Raw genomic sequence first — 23,899 nt, 5'->3', positions numbered from 1 at the left:
AATACATTCCAGGTTGCCATGTATCCTTGTTGAACTTCTTGTTAAAGCTGCCATTCAGTAGTCTTCCAAAGACCAGCTGTGGGTCCTTTACCCCATGCCAATGAGGGTCATGACTTCTGTAGCACCTGTCTTGGAAAAGTGGGGCCTTTGCTTTCATGTCTAGTACTACCTGCTTTCAATGCAAGAGACTTGAGCTCAGCTCCATTCATTGAAGGATCACAAAGTTTTCTGAGATGAAAGGTAACCTGCAGAAGTTATATTAATATAAGATAAAGGAAACTTTAAAGAATGTGTTAAAATAGGGCAGTTGTGTTGCTAGTAAAGGCGTACAGTAAATGTAGACTTGCAGAGGCTGTTTGACACATCGGGATTGTAAGCTCTTTGTTCAAAATAAGCATTCGGGTATCTAGTTTCTCAAGGGGAGAGACCTATGTTTGCTTTGGTGTTTTTCTTAGTGTACGAAGGCTCTAGCAAGAACAAGCTTACCGAGAGTGGTAGTGCTCGTGCAGCCCCAGTTGAGGAGTAGTGTGCAATTGCACCAATGGCCTTTTGTAGCAGTCGTGCGAGGTGCAGGCTGTCTACTTCTCTGGTACATTTTCCCTTATTTGATCTCTGTTAAAGAAGTTTGATATCATAGTTCAAACCAAAATAATTGTATCGCCAGCTTTATAGTAGTGGCCAACTGAATTAACATGACAGCTATATTTTGGTAATCGTTAGGTTGCACGCTTTCAGTGACTTTGTTACCCCCGTACTGCACCCGTTTGCCAACTCAGCTGTGTAAATGAGAGGTCTGACTGGTGTGGCCATCAGAAATGCAATTAGGTAATAACAATAATAATGATCCACACTTTTTTTATTGTTATTATTCCTTCTATGTGTAGAATACAGTACATTTTTGCTGGTGCGAGTGGTATTGTCACGGAGAGTGCTGTACTGAGCAAGTGCAAACAAAGCAAAGCAGTGTCTTCCTGTCCTTTTTGGGTGCATTGGATGCCCTCTCATGGGCAAAACCAGGGTGGCTCTGAGCTGTGTGAACTTCACTGGTGCTCTCCCTACCGTGGCAGGAGAGACACAAGTGCCAGAAGTGTTGCGCAGTGGCGTGAATGGATAGGCAGGAAAATAGATGCCCGTGTGTTATATCGGAAGAGGAACTGTCAGGCTGCATGGCGTTTACTAGCAGACTTCCTTCAGCATTTGTCAGGAAGCCAATTTTGATGTTTTCTGTAGTAAGCTTGGCACAAAATTTTTGAAAGTCATTGCTGACACAGAATTGACAAGCAGAGAATATTTACAGCAGTATCACATCGCCTCAATCTTTCTCTTAATAGAAATTCAATAGCGCAAGGTTATCTGCTCAGGATTTCTGCTGTCCGTTAGAAGGTAACGGTTTGGAAAAGATAGCGGAGGAGAACCTCGGTGCCTCCCAGAGGATAGTGATGACCTGTACATGTGATGAAGCCCTAAGAAAAGGTTAATGTGATTCCAGGATACATCCAGTGAGAGATTTTCAGTGGAGAGCACACAAGCACTGATGTCTTTGCACTAGCTACTAGTGGTTCCTCCAAGTGGAGTCTGTGCGGTTCTAGTTGAAGAGCAACAACTTCTTCTAAGCGAGCTCAGCTAAAGAGTAATGCTGGCATCATAAATGGGCATGTATTGGCTATAAATAAACTTTAGATGGAAACTTAAGGTTTTTGGTTTTGTTTTGTTGTTTTTAAGTTTTGGAATAGTAAGATTGTGACCAGTCTTCTGTTATGAGCAGTGGGTGTGAAATACCTAACTCGCATTGTAGAAGGATACATGAGCAGGTTAAAATGTAATCTGTGATTACGTAGCCTGCGTTAGCAAAGAGCTTGACTTGCTGATGTACGAGAGGTCCACCACACACACCTTTATTTTGTGTGCTTATATTGAGTGTTTTGTTCTTACTGTGGGCAAAATGTGTTGGAAAATGGGAGCTACTTCCTCAAATGTGTTTTAATGTTTAATTTGTTTGCATTTTTAAGATGTAAACGCTGTTGAGATCCCAGTGACTGACTAACAATCCCAGTGATTGTTATACAATCTAGCAGGAAAAAGACCTTATCAAATACCTAGAGTGGTGCTGGGTGCCGATGTGTCATCCCCACACTGTGTCTAAATACACTTTCATGAGAATTGTTTAATATTCTTTTTTTTAAAATTCCTTTGTGCAACTTATATATAAGGTTAGTGTTCAGTATCACCTGAACACATGTATTTACTGTGTGTACTTGCATGATCTTAATACATTTTATCCTTTCTTTCATCTTATCTTCCTTAATATGCCTTATGTTCCTCTTTTCTCCTCCATTTCTTCCTAGCTTGAAATGTTATTTGAGTGATTTTTGACAGCAGTGTCAGCTCTTGCTCTTGGGCGTTAACACCCATTTCCATGTGGTCTTCTCCATTGTACTAGCAGAGCTCTTGGAGAAATTGTTCTGTAAACATGCTGAAAAGCGACTTTCTGAGCTGATTCAGATACCCTAGTTTGACTTGTGACATGGCTGCAAAAAGGAGGGGGATAATACGTAATGGGAAGGAGCGGTCAGGGATTGATGTTGTCACTACATGCTGAGTGGCTATCTCAGCTTGCCATACGTGCAAGGGAAAGGTAGCGTTCTCGGATCCATGGCTCCGCAGAAAATATCCTCTGAGCTCTTTCCAAGAAACTCCTGCCAACTTGTTTTCTCAGTGGCCAAGTCCAAAGAAACAAAGTTCTGTGCATTAAACCATGCAGTGGTGTCATCTTGCACAGCTACCAGAAGAGGGTGCCAACTTCTTGGTCTCCAGCGTATCCACCAGGGAAACATACACTCTCGCATTTGAGAAATGCACCTGACTTCAGGGGAAGCTCCATCCGTCACTGCTGGTTTTGCTTGAGTATGGCTCTCCGCGGCCGCGAGGCTCTGCTCAGAGCTTGGCTGCAGAGAGCTGCGCAGAGCCTCCGATTCCTCAGGCTTTGTGTGGAGCTCATGGCCTTTCTCTCGGGAATCAGAATATTAAGTATTTTGTAATATCCCTTCAAAAAGGCAATATCTCTTTGAAGAGATTATTCTGTAATGTTACTTCAAAGAGATCTGCAGGTATTGGGTCCTGCTGGTTTTGTTTTTAAGTAGGGGATTCTCTAAGTGGAGAATATGATACCTAAAGGTGTTAACACTTAAAAACAGAGGCATGTGATTTTCTTTCTAATATGATTTTCTTAGGAGTGGGATGCGGGGGGCCGTTGGTGGTGGTGTTTTATTTGTTTTGGCAAACCAGTATGTGCTGTAATAGCTATGGCAGTTCCTGAACCATCAGCACCTTACTGGTAATTGATAACCAAGAAAGTAGCTACTGCATCTCCAGCACATTGAAACCTTTCTAGCCATTGATTCAAAGAGGAAGTGTGACTTCGGGACCATTTAAGAAAGAAAACACCAGTTAAATTCAGCTGTGAACAGGGACTCGTCATACTGCTTTTTGAATTAAGCCTGAGATTATGGAATTAAATGTAGCTCAGAAGCATACTACAGTGGGAACAGAACAGGTAGGGTTTTTCTGCCCTTTCAGGAGGGTTTGAGCTGGGAAAAGTTAGGGATGCAAGGAACTTCATGTTTTGCCCTTACTTTTTAAGGGAGAGTTCACATTTCAGTATGACTGCTGTGCAGTCAGATTCCTCACCCACATGCAACATGTACACACACAACTGCTCTGGCAATAGCTAAGTGCCAAACAGTAAGCCCGCTGAAGAACCATGCACTATTTATATTAATCTATGCAATTTATATAATGATGCTGCATACAAAATTATTTGGGGTCCTGGATAGAGAAGTTAAGCATCCTTATTCTGCCATATGTGCAGATTGACTCTTGCTTAAATGAACATGGTGGAGGAGACAGTGATATTATTATCTAAATATATACTTTAAGCAGTATATACTTTAAGCTGGCTCTTTGTCCAGAAAGGTTGAAGGAAATATTGTTTAACACCAAACATCAAGGTTGTGTTGCTGAGTTTGACCTCTAGTTTTGTTTATCTTGACAGCCCAGCTGTGAGTTGGAAAGCCTTTCTGTAATGCGTGAGTATTTCCCATGGCAGGAAGATGCATATATTAATTTAAGGTTAAGAAGATACTCTGAAATGAGAAGGAGATTTCATTAATGATGACTGTATGCAATCTAATTTGGGTCGCGTAACATGACAAAGTTGCCTCTCTGAGGAGGCTGGACAGTATTCTGCTTGAGGTTTTTACTATTGAACACGTCTAAATTGTTCTCCATGTTGTTCCACAAAGTTTCTGTGGAGTGATGAAATGTGGCAATCTTCTCTCTCTTCAGGTGGATACGAGTTTGCAGAATGGTTTTGCCCCTGGTATGAAGCTAGAAGTTGCTGTCAAGTCTGACCAAAACACCTATTGGGTAGCCACCATCATTACTACCTGTGGGCAGTTGCTCCTGCTGCGCTATGACGGATATGGGGAAGACCGCAAGGCTGACTTTTGGTGTGATATCATGACAGCTGATTTACACCCCATTGGCTGGTGTGAACAGAACAAGAAGATTCTCAAAGTGCCTGAAGGTAATGGCTCCAAATGCAAAAGAGGGAGTACACACTTTCTTAAAGTATGCCTTTGTCCTTTGTAAGCCTGGCAAACAGCCTCCCTAATTGCTGCTATGAGCAGGTGGCATTTTTCTGATGACAGGTTGAGGTTATCTGCTGTGTTTGTCTGAAATCCTGTGATGTACAGTTCTTCTGATTGTTCTTTCACCAGAGAGCTGTTAGCTTAGTTTCAAAATTGGGATTACTTTCACACCAAGACTTGTGGTTTCCATAATCATCGTCCACTAAAATCTGCAGCTTTGTCATTTCCTTTAAAGGGTTTTTGTTTTGTTTTGTTTCTTCTTTTAAGGTGTTACTGATGGCTGTATTGCAGATTCTTCTCAATTAAACAGCACAAGAACGTAGTAATGTCTCATTGCCCAAAAAATCATTAACAGACAGGAAGAATCACAGTCTTACTTCCTCGCTTTTCACTTAGGTATCAAGGACAAGATACCTGACCAGGAGGAATTCCTTCAGCGGGTGCTGAAAGGAGCATGCAGTGCTCCCACTAACTTGCTGGAGGGGGTAAGTGTTCGAATGGGCTGGCTTGAAATTGTGGCGTGTCTTGTCTTTGCCAGTGAAGATACTGTTGACTGACTACTTGTAATCAGTACCAGTGTTCAGATTGTCAGTTCAAGTCCTTTCATAAACTTAGGTGGCATTGTAGTATGATGCTGAATTAAAGAAAAAAATATTTCCATTGTCTAGTGTTTCCTATTTACAGCATTTAATTTTGATAATGTTCTCCTGGAACATATCTGTCGCTACAGGTTTGGGCTGGTTGTTTTTTCATTAGTCCTATCAGAAGAAAGACCTTTTTCAAACACCTTTTGGTCTCAGTCTACCTTCTAGGCTGCTTCTCCTTCACATAGCTCTAGGGAAATAGTCCTTTATTTATCTGACCTTTTGCGTTGTCCCCTTTCTCAGTTGAGTCCTTTCAACAATTTTTTGTTTTTGCTAATGGACAGATTACCGTTTCACTTACATCTTGCATCTTTGCTGGTAAAGAACTAAATTTTTATCCCCTTCTCTGCACTTAATACTTGATCACCTCATATCAAGTCTGATTGTAAAGTACAGAACATCATTTTTTGGAAAACACCATTGAAATCTTCCTTGCACCTAAAGTTTTTTATCATTGTATCCTTTCTGTCTCATCATCTTTACTTGCTGGAGGAGTCAATTTTAAAACGTTTTATCCTTGTTTCCTTCAAACTTCAAATGTGTAAGGGCTAATGCTTCTGAAAAAGATGAACAGGATTTAATGTGAAATGTATGGCTGTATCTACAGGCAGTATGAAAGCTCTGCTGCAAGCAGCAGAGATCCTAAACATTGTAAATTCTGTTGCCCTTTGTAAGAGAGCTGTATTTCTTTACTGCTGTGTTGATGCTTCAGTTATTCAGAAAGAATGTGTATAAAGGACAGAATGGAAGTGGAAGTACAGGATTTGTTTTGCTCTGTTGTACAGAAAACTTTGGTTTATGTTCTTTTTGTTCTCTGTTTGTAGCTTCACAGAGGGAAAAATCCTTTGGATCTCATTGCACCAGGCTCCAGACTAGAACTGCAAAACGTCCGGGATTCTTTGGAAGCCTGGATTGTCAATGTGGTAGAAAACGTGGGTGGGAGACTTAAGCTGCGATACCAAGGTTTGGAGGATTCTGACGAGTTTGACCAATGGATATTCTACTTGGACCCTTTCCTTCATCAAGTGGGGTGGGCAGCTCAACAGGGATATGACCTGCAACCACCTTTAGGTACTTCAAAACATACATGTTTGTTATATGGTTGTGTTCACAGGCTTGAGAACGCTGCTGTTGCTTTGGTGCTCTAAATCTGTATTCCAGATACATACGCTTGCATATAATCAGTGTATGATCTGACAAATATTGTACCTAAGTGAAATATAAATGAAAACCTCAGTAAGTAGTACTGCAAGACTTTTCACCCATTTGTTCAAATGTTGCTAACTGCTTTTCCCTGTCAAAACCTTCCACCTGTTTGTGCAAAGTAGTAGTGTATGCAGAGGAAAGGATTGCTTTTGCAGTTATTCTTGGTAGGTTTGTATTCCTATGGGGCGAAAGTAGTCTGTTGAACACTGCAAGGTGGTCGGGGGCAAAGTAGACAACTTTTCCATGTTGAAATACTGCTCAGTAGGAGCTTTCCCAGCAGGGACTCCAAGTCCACTAGGCTACTTAAGTTTCTACCTAAAGAGGTATCATACGCATATAAAAATGTCCTTAAAAAGGACACATGATGGTTTTCTGCTGTCAGGGTAGATGGTAGCTGTTTCTGGTCATCTAAGTAGTGGGGTGTGAAATGGCTGAAACACAAGTGGATTGCTCGTAAGCTGAGCAGTGCAAGTGCTTGCTGTAATACATCTCCTGACGGGGGACGTAGTAAACCGGTTGCTTGTGCTGACTCCAGGTATGAACGTGCAGGTGACTGGTACTGAAGGGGCAGGCTCATTCACGAAGCTCTTCACCAGAGCGAAGCAAGGTCTCAGACCAACTTGTTGCTGAGTGTCTGCCTCTTCTGTACAGCCATAATTCTTCCAGGACTGTGTGCTTCACAGTAGTTATTGTGGGCTCTGGGCTTTTGCTTCCTTTATCGATTTCTGGGAAGGACTAATCAAACTGGTTTGAAAGTTTATCTGTCTCCTGTGCGGGAAATTACTCTCCTGCCATCACAGGAGCCTTTTCTATCACTGGTAACTTGCAAAGCAATAAACCTTGGTAAACTGGAAAACACTGGTGGAGGGAGTTACCCTATAAAACCTTTCTTCAAAGGCAGATGCACATCTAAGGTTCTGGCACACTTTATGCTATTAGTTGTGGGAAATCAGGTCTTTTAGAACAGTTGTTTTTGTGGTGGGGTTTTTGTGTGTTTTCCCTTTATGCTAAGGAGAAATCTGGTTCATGAAAACAAAAAAATTTTGATTGAAATCACTTGGAGTACTGCCTTTGCCTAGTGCTTGACCAATCTCTGCTGAAATTAAATAGTGATTTGGCTTGTACTCTCTCTTCACTAACAGAAACTAGATGGATGGATTTCAAAGTATTATTTAAATGAATAATGCCTTTTTAAAAAATATTAGGTCATGATTTGAATCTAGTTTTTAGACTAGTCTTCTTTTTATGTCTGCATGAGAGGCTTTGATATCCTCACAGACGTGACTTCAGGGAGCCTTTATACATATTACTAGTAAAAGTAGCTCCCATTCTATCAGGGAGATGTGCGATGTGTAATTACAGACACTAAAAGAAAAACTTATGCAACTGGCACAGAATTCTGGGCCATTTCTTTAGCTTTCTGCTTGCTTAAGTCTAAGACAGTTACCCAGCTACACCTTGTTTCCTGGTCATGCCTTTCTCCATCAGTTTTCCACAGTGTTGATGCAACCTCCACTTTGTAAGAAAAATTAGACCTCGCAACATACAGATCATCCAGTGTAGCTTGACTTTAGACTCTTTTTTTATAAGATATCCAAATGTCTAACAAAACAGTACCTTTTTAAGAAGAAATATAATTACACAGATTCTGAACAGATACAAATTTAGCACTTAAAGGAGCACATATCAAACTTTTGGCTTTATTGCTTTGCTTTCTGAGAGAGGGAGAGAGAGAAGGTGACTTCATTCACTGTTTCCCTTGGTTTTTGCTCAAGCCATTAGGTCCTTGAAGAGTGAAGCAGATTGGCAAGAGATCCTGAAGAAGGTGAAAGAGGAGGAAGAGGAGTCATCAGTTCCTACTGATCTTTTTAAGGTAAAAACACAGTGTATATAATTTAATGCTACAGATGATATAATGAAAATGCTATATTCCTAAGAAATGGTTGAGGAAAGCCTGCCACTTTTTTTCTTTTTTCTCTTTTTTTAACTTTTCTTCCTCTCTCCCTCTAGTTTAAAAAAAAATCATATTACCATGCAGTTCTTGTTAAGTTAGACAACACACCCTTCGCAGCTATGTGAGCCATTATTTATTATGCTGGGAAAAATCCCCTGTTCTGATCCTTTATAGTGGCATCTCCAGTTGTTTCCCAGCTGGTCTTGCTGATTACTGTCCTCCTGGAGGAGTGCAATGTTACTGCATTCTTCCTAATTTTTTAAGTATATCAAAAAGTTAAACGTGTATCACCTAATGCGTAACCTGATATAGCAATATTTATTGTATAATATGTACACTTGTTTAGTATGTCCTGTTATATTCTAAGTGCAAGCAAATGTTGCTAATGAGTTTGAATTTAAAATTATATGAATTGAAATAAAATTCTTGACGCTCAAAATATTTTGAGAGAAATGGGAAATAAATTTAGTCCCTGCAGGTCCTTAGTTTGGCTTTCTCAGTTGAATTTTGGCCCAAGAACAGAGCAGAGGAGGAGCTGCTATTGATCTTGAATGTATTGCTAAAGGATCACATGCAGAGCAGGATGATCATAATTCCAGAGCAGGAACCCTTTTCTGCAGGTTTTTATGTTAGGCTGCAAATGAACACTTTTAATGTTTACAGTTCTCTTTTAGTTTTGCTCATGATGAGTACTGATTTTTTTTTTTTTTTTTTTTTTTTAAAGCTCTTTTTAATTGATTTATTAGACCACCTTGTGTTGTGAAATCTTGCTTCCTTTTGGAGAACACCAGAGGAGGAAATCTTTGGAACTCCTTTTTCTAAAACGCATAGAAAACTGTCAGCCTCGGAGGGCATAGGTGGCCTTTTATTTTCATTATACAGCCGTTGTTTGTACTCTGACACGTTGATTCCTTAGAATGAACTAATAAAGCTTAAAGTTATCCTCTTTTGCTGAAGTGTTTAAGGTAGATGTTTCTAATAGAGAAAGTTGGGTAATTAGCAGTCTGATGCTTGATCTTTCAGGACAAACCTGTGATTGGAGTGCATTCGTTCTCTGAAGGCATGAAGTTAGAAGCTGTGGACCCACTGGCTCCTTTTGTCATTTCTCCTGCTACAGTTGTCAAGGTACCAAGGTTCTTTATTAACTTGTCCTGATAAGATTCAATTCAATTGCCACTTCTGTTCTTAAATGCTTAGGAAATTTTCCTTAACTGATTATCTTAAAATCTTGAAACAGTGTTCAAAAGAAATAGTTGAATCTTAGAGGACAAGCGCCTGTAAAATGGCTGCTGATGGGGAAGGCATTGGGTTAAAAAGGAGGGGGAAAGTTCTATTAAGATACAGGCTGGAAGACCAAATGGCTAAAATTGTCAAACTTGGATTGTTGAAATGAAACACGATCTCTTGTAATCCAAGTATCCAATTGAAGATGGATTTTTGTTTTTCATTTTTGCTAAAGTTAATGTCATTATTATGTATAAGCTCCAAAGTATCTAGGTGACCCAATTTTCAAACAAGGGCCAACACATGGATTTGGAAGTTGAAAGGAAAACTCCAAAACATGAACCGGTTTTGAGTAATTGCTACCTTCCTGTGTTGATAAACTGATGAAAGATTCTAGAAGAGACCTGCTTTCATGTAGTAAACCAACTCTTGCACAACATAAAACTAGGACATATTTTAATTTTTTTTGTATATTTTCCAGAAAATATTGCCTTTTCCTTTAGACAAATATTTTCTCAATATGATACATTACATTTCAGTGATCTCTCTCTTTTAAATTCTAGCCTACAGTTTCTTCAAATTGGATGCAAATATATTTCTACAAAGGCATAACCAATTCCAAGTGAAGCACAATCATTTATTTTTCTTGATGTTTGTTCTGCTTCTAGTTACTTCAGGAATTTAGCGTTTTTGCTAGTGACAGTCTATCGTAGGACACAGTTAAATATTGTCAAAATAAGCAGTTTGTTTTTACAGAATAATAGTAATAAAACCCCAAACTCCAGTTTGTCTATTTTTTCCATAAGACAGTTCCATATTTCCTATTTGTAGTGAGAAAAACTTTAAAACCAAGATACCATGTACCTGCTTTACTGCTACTGTCAGCTAAGCTTGTTAACTTTGTAGTTGTTTAATGAGTTATCCTGGCATGTAGTGTTTTGATGAACCCATTTTTGTGTATTTGGTGTTACACAACTTACAGTGTTGCTGTTTAATAAAGTTACCAAATGGGGGAGAGGGCGAAGTAGTTCAATATCTGCTACTTTAAAGACCACATGGTTCTCTTTTGGCTAACTACAGGTATACGATGAAAAATATTTCATGATAGAAATTGATGACTTGAGACCAGAACACACAACCAGCCAGTCTTACATTTGTCATGTCAACAGTGCTGGTATTTTCCCTGTGCAGTGGAGTCTGAAGAATGGCTTGCATCTCAGTCCCCCACTAGGTATGTTTGTGCAAGCTTGTCGTGCTCGCTCCTCTATGAAGGAAGTAGGTGGCCAATCCCCAGAGTACTGTGTCTGGGACAACACTTTTGCAGAATTGTGTGCAGTAGCACAAGCAGAGAACAGGAAAGATCAAATTTTGAGAAACGGCAGCTTTGAGTGAAGCTGAAGTTTCCTGGGTGCATCCTTGCATTCGAGAAGATGACAGTGGCTGGGGATGCTGGTCTTGAACAAAAACTTGAATGTTTGAACAAATGGAAGATCTGCTCCAGAGTCGAAGGCAATGTTGATTTCAGCATTAATTAACATGATATCAGAAGCCCATAGTCATTGCATTAGATTTTTGCTTCTGGTCAAAATGGAACATTCCTACCCAGTGTCTTGTAATATTTTTTGGGTATCTTATCACTTAGGAGATAATTAAGTATTTTTTTCAAAGGACCTATGAGGCAAGGTAGCAGATTGCTGAAACATTGCTTCAGGACATAAGGGAACAGGGGAGTGATATTCAGGTACTGAATTATTTACACCTTTTCTCAAAATAGAAATGTCAATGGTATTGTAAAACCAGGGACTCGGTATTTTTATTCACCACCACTGGACTGGGAATGTTTTGTTTTAACTGCTCATGACATCAGAGGAGCAAAGAGCATAGGATGCTTGTCTCTTCCCTCTCCTTGTGTAAGGTATAAAAAGTGGCTTTGCTTGACCTGGCATTACCTAGAATTTTGCATGTGGAAGATGAAATGTAGCTCCCTAGACGCGTGACTAGAGATGACAAAGATTTTAAGCTTCTCTTCTGGTAGCACCTCTGGAAATGATGGGTATTCTGAATTGTGTGAAGTCTCAAGATGCCTGATGATATTGTTAGGACTGGGAAAAACAAATGGGTCCCGTTCTAAATACCCCTCCACCCCTTAGGGGTAGTTGAACTTAATGTTTTAAGATAGCCATAGTTAGATTGTCATGGTAATACTGCTTTCTTAAACTAGTTTTAAAATTTTGTTTCATTTCTTAAACCCTAGTCACAGGAGTCCCTTGTAGAGCAGTGCTTCTGAGTCACTACTGGGATAACGGCTTCCGTTGTCCCTTTGCTAATATACTGCCGGTTGCAGACTATCGTGGCAGCACGCTTCTTTCCCACCCACTTCCCTTCAGTTATTTGTTGTTTGTTAAATCATGGGGAAGAGAAATATTTCCTCCAAGTAGAATTTAATTTGTCCTTCTGTCAGAGAAAGAGAGATGCTCTGGCTCCTGATGACTCCGTGTTAAGACTTCTCCATTCAAACATGTATGCAGATTTATAGCTATAAGCAAACTAGACTAGCCTCTTAGAAACGACTGCTCTCTTTAATGGCTTGGTATTTGATATCTTTAATACAGTAATATATTGGTATTGAGCACCTTTTGGGTGCTCTCTTTACTTTAACAAAAGAAAAAGAAAAGAAAGAAAAACAAAAGAAAAAAGTCCCAAACCTGATCCAAAGTAAATGAGAGGATTTAGTGTTGGCACTGCATCAGTGGAGTAATCTTGCAGAAACTTTGCCGGAATTTCATCTGTGCCCTGTAAAAGGATGCGAACGCTTCCCCATGTTTTGCTTGCTGCTGTTGTCGGCTTAGCAGATGTACTTTATTCAAGCTTCAGCTTGCGCTCTGTGAAGTCACTTCATTTTAGTTTGAGGCCATTTCAATCCAAAAATGGGAATCGAGGTGGGACAGTGCGCAAAGCCCCTCTGCAGTGGAAATAAGGTCTCTTAAAAGAGGATATCTCAAAGATGAGAGAACCATACTATGGGCTGACTTCGGAGGGCTTACTGAGGCCATAATCAGCTGACAAACTTGAGTGAACCCAGTTGGATTTCAGTGATCTTCACTGGTGTTGGCTTGAAATGAATCATTTGTTTTCATGCTGTTAAATTAACCCTTTTGCTTGTGTTTTGCCTAGGTTATCCTGGGCAGGACTTTGATTGGGCAGACTACCTCAAACAGTGTGGTGCTGAAGCAGCTCCCCAGAGCTGCTTCCCTTTGGTAAGGTTCTTGCAGAAAAATGTCCTTTCCCTCTGTTATGTGAATGAGTGAGAAGAATTGTTTGCATGCTTTTGGCTTAAATTACCTATGATACCTGATGAAACAGAGGGGTCTGGAGAGTACAAATAAGGGTGAAGTGATTGGTTAATGGTGAAGGTTAAGGTGGTGTGAATGGTTAAGGGTGAATGGTTAAGGGTGAAGTGATTGGTTAATGCCAGCTTCCTACATAAATAGGGGATAGACCAAATGCTGTGGTTGTAATAGTGTAAATCAAAAAGAAACAGGTAGTTTGTGAAGATGAGATGTGTAAGAGTCCATGGAATCATCATAAAATAACATCAATTCTTGGAGCTCATATAATTGTGGAAACAGGGCCTTTCATAGACCTTGTTTCACTCACTTGGTGTTCTCTCTCAATCTTTCTTTACTTCCTTTTAGCTTGAAAAATTCATTTCATTGTATTAATCAGTACTAAGTTGTCTTAAATTAATACCAGATAATCATTATATTAATTAGTACCTGAAGTGCTTGCTAGGTTTTGGGCTTTTGTTGGTACAGTGATAGTATTTCTGTCTTCCAAAGTAGAGTACCTTGTCAAGCAAAGAGGGTACTGTCAACACCTGTCTTCCAACTACATTTAAAATTCTTGGGCTGTGCAATACTTAGGGGAAGAAAATAGAAGGAATAATTACCTATTCTGAAGAGGGTGTTGCTGGCTGTGAGTTCTTGTTGCCCTTTTTCTGTCTTGTCAGCTGTGGCATCTCAGAACAGGTCACTGAATTTATCAGCTCTTCTCAGGAAAGAGATAATCAGTGTAGGCTAGTTCTGGAAGCCTTAATGTATTGATTTTGTAATTATGTTGCAGAGTGGATCCTGGAAGAAGAGTACTTTGCCTGGCTGTCACTTGTCATCTTTAATCCAGGCACTTCAGATCTGCATAAATCTCCATTCTTATGTTTTAGAAGTTTTTAGATAAATGTGAACTAAATTGGGTCACGAAGTAAAATTTTACTTTGGCAAAGAAGATGGCTTCCTTTGCTGTCTGATAGGCTTCATTTGGATGAAGTAGGAATGTTATTTGCATTTTTAAAATGGATTTCCAAGCTAACATGATAGAGTAGGGAGCCTGATCAGACTGTTTGTCGGACTCATCACTTTGATAGCAACTGACAGGGAATTCACGGTTGTGTAGAATGGACTCTATCCTTCCAGGGAGTCTCAGCCTCCACATTTTTGAGTACCAGCATGTCTTCTAGGTCTGTCCCTAGAGATTTTTTTTTCTTAACTTAAATTTTGTGATTTGTAACATAGCTTATTTATATTCAGTATGCTAATCACCTGAAATCTTCTGTGACTGCCTGATTATCCTTCTGTAGTCAAATTACCCTGTGATAGGCAAATACTGAAGCTTTTGTATGTTACTCCTGTTTATGGCTATTCATATTCCTGAAGTATTCTGTCTTTTTCCTAGTTAACTTCTGACCATGGATTTAAAGAGAATATGAAACTTGAGGCCGTGAACCCAGTTGATCCTGAGGAAGTCTGCATAGCTACGGTCACGAAGCTGAAAGGTTCCTACCTCTGGCTTCAGCTGGAGGGTAAGCCTGACAGGGGAGAAGATATTAACACTTAAACTGATTCTGTTGTACCATCATCCAATCCAAGCATTATCTGGAACAAACTCACTGTCTGCTAAATATGGCCAGCAAATCACCATTTCCTGCAATAAAAACACAACAAAGCCCATTCTCATTGTCCATTTCCCAGTTAGACCTGGATAGCAGTACTTATTTAAACCAAGCAAAAATTGTATAACACAATATGTCAGTCCTAGGCTAATGCACTATGCGAAAGACTGATCAGTGTCTTTTGTAGAGCAAGGGCCTCGTAACATTTTTACAACACAGTGACTTCCATCCTAAGCCAAGTTTTGACCAAACCTAGGAAGAGAACTTTTAGAAATGTTCTTCAGCAAAACAGACTAGGCCTGTATCAGGTGTTCTCCATTATAATCCAGTTTCTTTTTAATTGAAAGTACATCAACATGCACTTACGATGCACTATGCACATCTGCTGTGGGTGGTGAATTCCCATCTCCAGTCTTTAGGAGGAAATAAATGAGATCAGGAAGGAGTCTGGTCAGTAAAAGAAGATGAGTAAACAATTGATGTTGTATTCCAGAGGCACCTTAAGCAAAAGCAGCTTTGCTGGCAAGCATTAACCAAATGAGATTTTTTTTAATTTGTTTCAATTTTTGTTTCTTTTAACAAAACAGGCTCCAAAAAGCCGGTCCCTGACTGTATAGTGAGCGTGGAATCAATGAATATATTTCCAGTGGGTTGGTGTGAGACGAATGGATATCAGCTCAGACCTCCTCGCAGAGCAATAGGTATCAGTTCTGTACTATTTGTGATAGTTAGCTGGATTGATAAGAGACGGTGAGATCTTCAAGAGCAGCTACTGCAGAATTTAGTTCTGTCATCCGTAAATTTGGAAACTTTCAGCCTGTACAGAGAATCCGTGCCTTGTGCAACTGTTCTCCTGACTGGTCCAGCTGGGAGAGATGTTTGATAGAGTTTGAATCCATAGAACAACTCCAAAACCGCCAGTGTTGATATGAGACCCTTGCACGCTTAAGAAGTGTGGGAGAACGATACATTAGCCACAATAAAGACATCTGTTTGAAATTGAAGAAATCCTATATTGACATATTTGTGTATATATATACGCACACACACACATGCACGCACATATACTTTTAAATGTCTGAGCTGTTCTTGCCATGTGTCTGACTGACTTTGATGTTGATTTTATATTTGGTTGTGTAAGTAAGATTACACAGCAACAAAACAGTGCTGAGTATGTATACATTTTGGGTTTGAAATAAGGGGCTGATTTTCTAAATGGGCCAGATGGTCATGATCCCTTTCTGACAAAACGTTGAAAGGTAAATCCTATCTATTTTCATTACACTAGTAAGTAGTGTAAAATAGTGTCTTCCCTCAACTGGTTAGAGAGCTCTGCTTACTAAAGTTTACTGGGAGATGGAAAAACAGAACTTCCTCCATGTCTCTTAGATGGGATAAGGTTGGAATGAGCTATCACTTACTGCAAGTCAAAGCAAGAGAAACTCATCTGGGAAATGGCTGCAATGCCAAGGGTGGAGGAAGAAGGAGGAAGCTGGAAAAGACATGCCCCAGAAGTTTGTGGGAACCAAGCCTGAAATTGCTGAAGAGTCCTACGTGTTGCTTTAAGGGAATCTTTTGCTTGGTGAAAGGAGAAATTGATACACTATCAATTGTAAACACATCTGCTTTGTGTGCATTATGAAATGCAAATTGGCTGGAAATATAATAGAGTACGCAGGGTATAACCATGATGGGCATTTAAGAATAAAACTGAAGGAATGCAGGACGTACCACAGGGTGCCATCAAATGGAAGACATCTGACAACGCAGAGCGAATATCACACTAGCACTTTCAAATATGGCCAAGCATGTTCCATAATTGCCATCCATGCAGCCTTTAATTTGTTACAGATTTGGGTGCTTTCTGCAGATAGCTAGCACTTGCAGCTGGAAAAGCGGACCCAGCTCCTAGTAGTCTTTTTTAGATTCAGCATAGTTTTTTTCCTCATAGCAAACAGCTTTAGCATGAAATTAGCTGGCTAGTAACACATATTGTAACTTCAGAGTTAAATAGTGTTGAACTTCCTAGTGCCATTTAGCTGGCAAATTAGGCCTTGCTGAATACTTCAGCAGCTTTGGGTGTCAAAAAGGAAGGCATATAATTCCTATTTGGCTGGTATTACAGATAATTTAGGGGGATACAATGCAGACAAAGATGCAGAAAAGGTGAGATTTCACAGCAGGCTGGTGATAAGAATGCCTGCTTTAATTAATTTATTAGTGAAAATTGTGTGCCAAATCCTTTGCATCACTTCAGATTATCTGGGCCAGGCTGCTTCTAGCGTGCAGGTGGGTCACCTCTTTAACAACTGCAGTGACTTTGCACATATATATTTTTTTTTTGGCGTGTAACTTAGGGGAAATGTCTAGTAAGTACTTTGTAATGGAAATATTTGCTTGCCTCCTGTACTTAGTGATCTATATTTTCTTCTCCATTTTTTTAGTAAACAAGCAGAAAAAAATTGCAGTAGTTCAACCAGAGAAACAGTAAGTAACAAGTCTTTTTTCTAATTGGTCAATCATGCTTACTCAGTTTAGCTTTGTAGAAGTGTGATACTGAGGCTCGAGAGATTTCACAGTCCGTTTATCGTAATGCTTGTAGTTCCTGTTGGTGTGGAGAAACACCTCCTGCACTGCTGAAATAGGATGTGGTAAGCGTGGAATTTGGATTTTTAACAATGTTAGTGGAACTCAACTGAATTATTAAATAGCTCAAGTCACTGAGGATCTGGGACTGTAATTGTTCTTTCATTTTTAAAGCATTGCGTTCTTTGTGCACATTGTAGTGCACTTAAGAAAAAAATAGCCTAATCCTGTGTTTATCAATATGTGCCTGAGCCTTTTTTTAAAGGTGATTATCGTAATAGGGAAAATTGCTGGAATTTTTTTGGCTCCCTTTTCGTTATATTCCTTTTTCAAATAATACAGGCATGGAGACATGCTTAGAAATATAGCTGCCCTAATGTGTGGCTGATTTTTACACAGTTTGATCAGAAATTTCAGCTTTAGTGTGAGTACTGTCATTCATTCGAGGTAGATCTAATGTCTCCTTCCAGAATTGTTACAAAAACAGACTGGCTAGAAGGGAAAAAGACGGAAATAATAGTTCTAATAGTATCTACAATTAATCTACAAACTTTGTATCACATGTGTGAGACTCGTTCATGTGAGCCTGCTCAAAAAATGCTCAGTAGATTGCCTGACAGTTGGCTTTATTGACTCTTATAGCATTATAAATACCAAATCTATCAGTAGTCCTGCCAGTGTTTTCATTGCTCCTAAAATACTAAGCAGACTGTTCTTCCATGTTTTTGTATTTGGGGTTTTTATCAGAGTACTTGAGTCATTTTGGTTGTGTTTGTTTTTAAATCCATGGTTTTTCAAAATGTGTAAGGTAAGGCTGTTGTGTTGCCTTGTGCCATGAAATATGAAATGAAATTAAAGGAGATAAAAGATGTAAACTGTTGTAATTAGCTTTGTATGACTTCATTATCTGCATGGCAGCCCTTATACTTCAAGCAAGTGAAGATCACTGCTAGCTGTGTCAGTACAGTAGTCATTTCCAAATCAAAAACGATAGTCTTTACATGGAAAAAAAAGGTCAGAATAGAGTTGAAGAATATTACAAAACAGGAGCTGTGAAAAAAGCAGACTAATATGGCTGCACCTGGAGTTAAGAAAATTGTTGGGTTTAGCGATTGCAGGGTGAATATCCTTAACCATCTTTCCCTTTTTCCGACCATCTCCTTTCCATTTCAGAATTCTGTCTTCAAGGACAGTTCATGATGGACTAAAGAACCAGGAGCTAAACTCTTCTGACTCAGGTATTGACCCGGGAGGGTGGGGTAACAAAAATGAAATCCTCTAAGTGCATGCCTCATCATTCAGCTGCTCAACAGCTTTTTTTTGTATTAGGAGAAGGGGAGGAAAAGGTTTGAAGATTTCTATCCGTGATGATTTGTCAGATGGCAAAAAACAATGAAATGAGCAAAAGAATACAATTACTTTTGTGTGTCCAGCAACTGAAACATGCATTAACTCTGGAAATTAGATTTTTATGCCAAACCTTCTCCCCCTGACTAGCAGTGGATATGTGGAGCCAAATGTTTACTGTGACCCATGCAGGTGATCTTTAGTGTCACCTGCTATGTTTAATAATGTTGGGAGAAGCGTAATAGGCACACTGCCCCTATACTCTGCGCTGCTAGCTTTGAGAAGCAGGTTAGTCTGGTTTTTATGATAACTTTCTCATCATGATAAACAAAGGCAATTCAAACAGTAAACTGCTTTGTGTGCCAGATGGCAAAATCTAATAATTTTTTCAACTGTTGCAAGAATGAATATGACAAATAAGTACATCTGCTGGTGAAACAGCCATACAGATCTATTTTTTGGCAACTAAATGCCTCTTCTGCTGTTTCTGTTCAGTGAAATGCACATCTGAGGCTGCACCAAATGTAAGCTGTATACAAATGATTAGTGCTTGCTTTGCATTTTAATTGGGTTTTAATAGAGTCATAATGTAAACATGACTTTGTTTATTTATCTGCCCATTTTCAACTACTGAAATTTAGGTCTTTAAATGATAGTGTTACTCAGTCAAAACTACAACCCTGTTAGAGTAAAACAATTTTGTTTTTATACATAAGTATCTCACAGTACATTTTATATAGAACTTAAATTTTGAGCAGCATTGAACCATTTAGTAGATTTAATGAACTGGATGTGAACTACAAAGGTTACTTCATCAGTTGCTGCATCTTTTGTTTGCTGGTGAGGGAAAAGAGTGTAAAAATGCAAATCGGTGTGATATTGCAGTTTAGGATGAACAGTGGAGGATAACTCTGCCAGCTTCTGTGACAACAGGCGTTTGGGGGAGATATGATTACTTGACTGGAAATTTTGTATGGAATTAGTGTGTAGGAAGTGCCTCTGCTACTGAATGGTTGGGTGTGTTGTCATCTTGCCTGTTCTCCGTGCTGTAATACCGTAAAGCATCAGACTAGGCAGGAAAAAAGGTTTCTTTCCTGATTAATAGCCAACTTTGCTTCTTACAGTTTCACTTTCTTTTGAATTCCACCGTTCAGGTGATTATTTGTTAAAATCCTACTTTGCAGGCAAAGATGTAGATGCAATCTGTAGATTGAGATTTTTTTTTTTTTGGTTGAAATGTAGTCCTATCCACAAATCAGAGCCACTTGCTAATGTAGGTTTGGAATAGGCTTACTAATTTCATTTCTGCTGTGTATTAATCCAAGTTAACTAGCATTTCCAAGCTATGAAACCTCTGAAAAAGTTTAAGATGATGGCAACTGACATCTGGTTTTTAGATAACTAATTTCTTCATCGTCCTAATTTACTTCATTTTCACCTATAATTTTTTCCTCCTGAAAAAGACACAGGTCGAGGACTTCTAATGGCCAGGTTGGGAACTGAAGAATAACATAAATCATCATTTTTTCTCACCAGATAAATTGCACATTATTTCTTCAGAAAAGATTTTCAGTGAGACTCATGCTTCACTACTTTCCTAGCTTGTAAGAAGATAACTTAGAAGCTTACAGAAATGTTGATTGGAAGGGACCCTGGAGATCATCTTGTCCAGCCTTCTGTTTAAAGTGGACCTCAAGTGTGCGGTCCTCTGCATTGTAGGCCTCTGAGTTCACCCATTTGGGTCTTGTGTTTGGTGTTGAGGGACCCCGTAGCCTGGCCAGATTTAGGCTTCTTCTCTGTTCTTATGTCAGTGGTCCTTCTGTGTCAATTCAATCAGTCTATTTACCTATAAAATCTTTTTCTTCTGGGAAATCTAACTTAATCTAAGATTATCTTCTCAAAGAGAACATGGAAATGTCCTACTGCATCATGACTGATCTGTCTGGTCCTGGACCCTGTCTCTGATAATGGCAAGAGGAGGAGCTGTTTAGAGAGAGCGCATAAAGCTGGTCCACTTTGGTGGTCTGTTCCCTTTATATTCCACAATTTTTCATAATCGTTTCCATAGGGATGTTGGAGGGTCGATGCTTTCTTAGTTCCTTTACTCTTAATTTATGGACCTTATCTGTGAATCCTCTAATCCCTCTTTGACCCTGCTGGTACGGTCTGCCTTCACAACTGTCTGTGGTAGCAAGTTCCGGAAATTCAGTCTCTTCTATGTAAAGTAGTACTTAAATAAACAAATAAATAAATAAATAATCCCCGCGGATTTAGTGGGTGCCCTCTAGTTCTGGTATTATGGGATGTGGTCGAGCATCTTATCTTTCATCTTCGTCAGTCTGTTAACTTTGAGCATATCGTCTTTCATCCCCTTCTGTCCCAGAGAGAATCCCAGCCTTTTCTGTCTCTCCTCATAAGTCAGCTGCCTCATCCCCTTGGCCAAGACTGCCTCTGAACAAGACCAGTCTTCCTTTAGAACAAAGCAACTTTGCCTCTTCATTTATACAAAAGGGTTAAATCGACAAAAAGTCATGTTTGTATGTGCCTTTGTCTGTGTTAACCTCTCTGACAGCGTATCATATAGGCCCAGATCATTCCCTTTCAAAGCTGAAAGGTCTAGCTTGCTTCTGTCCTTCCTCAACAGCCTATAAAATTTCCATGGAGATGATTTGGATGCTTGGTTCCCAGTATTTCCTAGTCCCTAGGGGATCCCTCGTATTTGTTTTCTTTGATCTTCGATATTGGAAAGAGCTGCCTTCTAAAACAACTCACTCAACTTCCCTTCAAACCAAGCTGTTCTCTGTGTGTTCGATCATTGCTTTACAGTTTTACAGCCATACAGCTTACTCTTGCACTCCTATTTGATCAAACTCAAAAGTAAGTTCCACCTCCATAAGCCACTTAAAACATGTGACTCATTCGTGAGAGCTTCACTGTTTTTTTCACAGATTTCTCATACTATAGAATAGAAATGTTTTGAACAAACTGGCAGAATCTCCGTTTCGAGCATGCTCTCTTTCTTCCTATATAGAAACAGGTGGTGTCCATTCTTATGGAAATACCAATGGCATTTCTAGCCTTAGAGTTTATTTGTGAGTTGCTCAAAGGATTAGGGCACTGGAAATGACTGCAGGAGATCATCGGTCAGAGTGCAAATGTGGGGGGCAGCCAAAAGTGCACGATGAATTGCCAAGTCATGAATGGAAGTTTATTCTCTGGCTCGTGTTGTTGCTTGGAGGATGTTGACATTACATTCACAGTGTGCAAGCATGCGTGTGAAGTATGAAAAGTATTTTTTTCGCAGCGTTGAATAACTGGCTGCGTCATTGCAAATGTGACTGCTGAGCTCCCCCAAATCACATGATTTAAGTATTTTTTTTTCCCTCCTTTTTTGCAGCAGGCAAAATATTAAGCTTTGCAAGAAGTCACTCTTTGCCATGGATGTTGCGCTGTGTGATTTAAATCTTTGCTTTCTCATTTCTCAGTGGTAATTAATGGAAAGTACTGCTGCCCAAAGATCTACTTCAACCATCGGTGCTTCTCAGGGCCTTACCTTAACAAAGGCAGGATTGCCGAGCTTCCTCAGTCCGTGGGACCTGGGAACTGCGTTCTTGTTCTGAAAGAGGTAAGGCCGTTGTGCGTGGTGGATCTGCTCACAGCAGTGTGTGATTAACTCTACCCATCTGTAATTAGATAGGTGGTCTCATTAATAAATTTAAGGGATTCAGAAGCTGATGATGAACAAAGAGTTCTGGTGTTGTTTAAAGTGAAGTGCAAGTCATGTACTATTTTATGAATGGCTGGAAACAGAATAAAAGTTTCTGTTCTATCAGTCATAGTCAGCCTTCAACTGCTAAACTTTGTTTTAGGTTAAAACAGAGTAACTTATAATTACTACAACCAAAGGAGTTGGTTTCTTTTTATAGCTGTAATATGGGCATCATTTTTAATAAATAGAGTGTAGTTTCAGGTAATCCGAAAAGCTTTCCTTTACACTTTGCTATGTTGTTGTTAGAACAGAGGAAATAGTTGGTCTTAGGAGATATGGAAAACTATTTTCAGTAAGTGGGAAATTAATAAAAGAACTCTATATGTTTTATGGCAAGCATAAATTGGATATGATTTGCAAAGATCAGACAAAATCATAGTGCTGCTTTCTAATATAACTGGGGGAGGGGAAGAGGGGAGAAGAGGCCATTTTTTAATGCTAAACTGCCTCTTCTCCTGAAAGTGTTTTATAGCAAATTTACAAATACTTTTATGCAACAGTTATTTTTCTGAAATCTCCAGAAAGGTCATGGTGAAGTTATCTGAGCTGAGAAGCTGCATGTTTCCCAAGGCATAACTATACATGCACACTTGAGCTGTCATGAAATGATTGCTTTAAATGCTGGAACTGGCTCAACTTTTCTGCAATTTTCACCTTCCCTACCATGTATCATAACAACTGGAAAAGAATTCCAGTAATTCTTACTGGAGAGACAGAAGGACTTTCTGGCAGGCATGCTATAAAACAAGAGTCTAGCTCTAACAGCTGTCTTTAAGCTGATTATTAAAAAAGGTCCATTTTTGCATGCAGAAAATTAGCTTACTTTCTCTCCTCTATGCCTCCCCCCTCCCCCAAAGCAAAAGTAACAAAAGTCAAAAACAAAACAAAACAAAACAAAAAGAAACTTAGTCCTCCCTTAGTCCTGTGATGAGCTTCCACTGTTTTGGCATCAGTGGGGTGCATGTTCATTTTTTGTGTATAGAGGTTTGCATGTTTCATACCAGCATGCACATAGCTGTACATTTGAGTAAGATCTGTTCCTTGGTTTTGATCTTCAAATATTTGACTTAAAAGTTAAAGTCTGTATTTCGACATGCCCGTAATGTTGATTAAATCATTTATCTATGCTGTCTCTTACAAACATGTGCTTGATCCATCAGCACTTGGAGGTGGCAGGATGCAATTGTGAATTTTTAAGCAGACCTGTGCTGTCTGCTTGGCTCATTTAGTAAGTTCAAGTTTTATCATTAGACAAAACTTGCTCAAACCTAGTCAATTAGATGGTGGGCACAGGCAGTCCGGGACTCTGGAAAAGACTGTATTGCATCCTCAAGTTGGAGAGGAAATCTTGCTTTAAGATGTGTCCCTTATTTTAGCAAATCTGCTGCTGTGCCTTGCTCAATGCAGAGAATATGTTGCTGTTAAATGACTTAACTGCAATTTCAGATAGGTGAATTAATACCAGACTTAAGCTTGCAGCTATATGGGATAAAGCTTGTATACTTGAGACTGATGGCATTAGGGCATGAAAGATGGCATATTGGAATATGGAATACGGAAGAGGTATTTACCGTC

At 39.4% G+C, this 23,899-nt stretch overlaps 1 protein-coding gene across 2 annotated transcripts in view; it reads left to right on the top strand.

Annotated features, from left to right (window-relative positions):
* The window catches only part of SFMBT1 (Scm like with four mbt domains 1), an 84,940-nt gene that overhangs the window by 49,329 nt on the left and 11,712 nt on the right, over nucleotides 1-23,899 (top strand). For both annotated transcript variants that reach the window (XM_067303247.1, XM_067303246.1), the window contains 12 exons: nucleotides 4,345-4,585; nucleotides 5,046-5,134; nucleotides 6,118-6,364; nucleotides 8,275-8,372; nucleotides 9,477-9,578; nucleotides 10,758-10,908; nucleotides 12,852-12,934; nucleotides 14,406-14,532; nucleotides 15,210-15,323; nucleotides 17,067-17,109; nucleotides 18,382-18,446; nucleotides 22,041-22,180. In XM_067303247.1, the coding sequence (XP_067159348.1) occupies nucleotides 4,345-4,585; nucleotides 5,046-5,134; nucleotides 6,118-6,364; nucleotides 8,275-8,372; nucleotides 9,477-9,578; nucleotides 10,758-10,908; nucleotides 12,852-12,934; nucleotides 14,406-14,532; nucleotides 15,210-15,323; nucleotides 17,067-17,109; nucleotides 18,382-18,446; nucleotides 22,041-22,180 (1,500 nt within the window). The remainder of the gene's footprint in view (nucleotides 1-4,344; nucleotides 4,586-5,045; nucleotides 5,135-6,117; nucleotides 6,365-8,274; nucleotides 8,373-9,476; nucleotides 9,579-10,757; nucleotides 10,909-12,851; nucleotides 12,935-14,405; nucleotides 14,533-15,209; nucleotides 15,324-17,066; nucleotides 17,110-18,381; nucleotides 18,447-22,040; nucleotides 22,181-23,899) is intronic.

Source organism: Apteryx mantelli, chromosome 12 (genome assembly GCF_036417845.1).
Source record: "Apteryx mantelli isolate bAptMan1 chromosome 12, bAptMan1.hap1, whole genome shotgun sequence".
NCBI classification, from domain to species: Eukaryota; Metazoa; Chordata; class Aves; order Apterygiformes; family Apterygidae; genus Apteryx; species Apteryx mantelli.
Note: the sequence above shows the minus strand (reverse complement) of the source record. Positions and strands in the feature narration are given on the sequence as shown.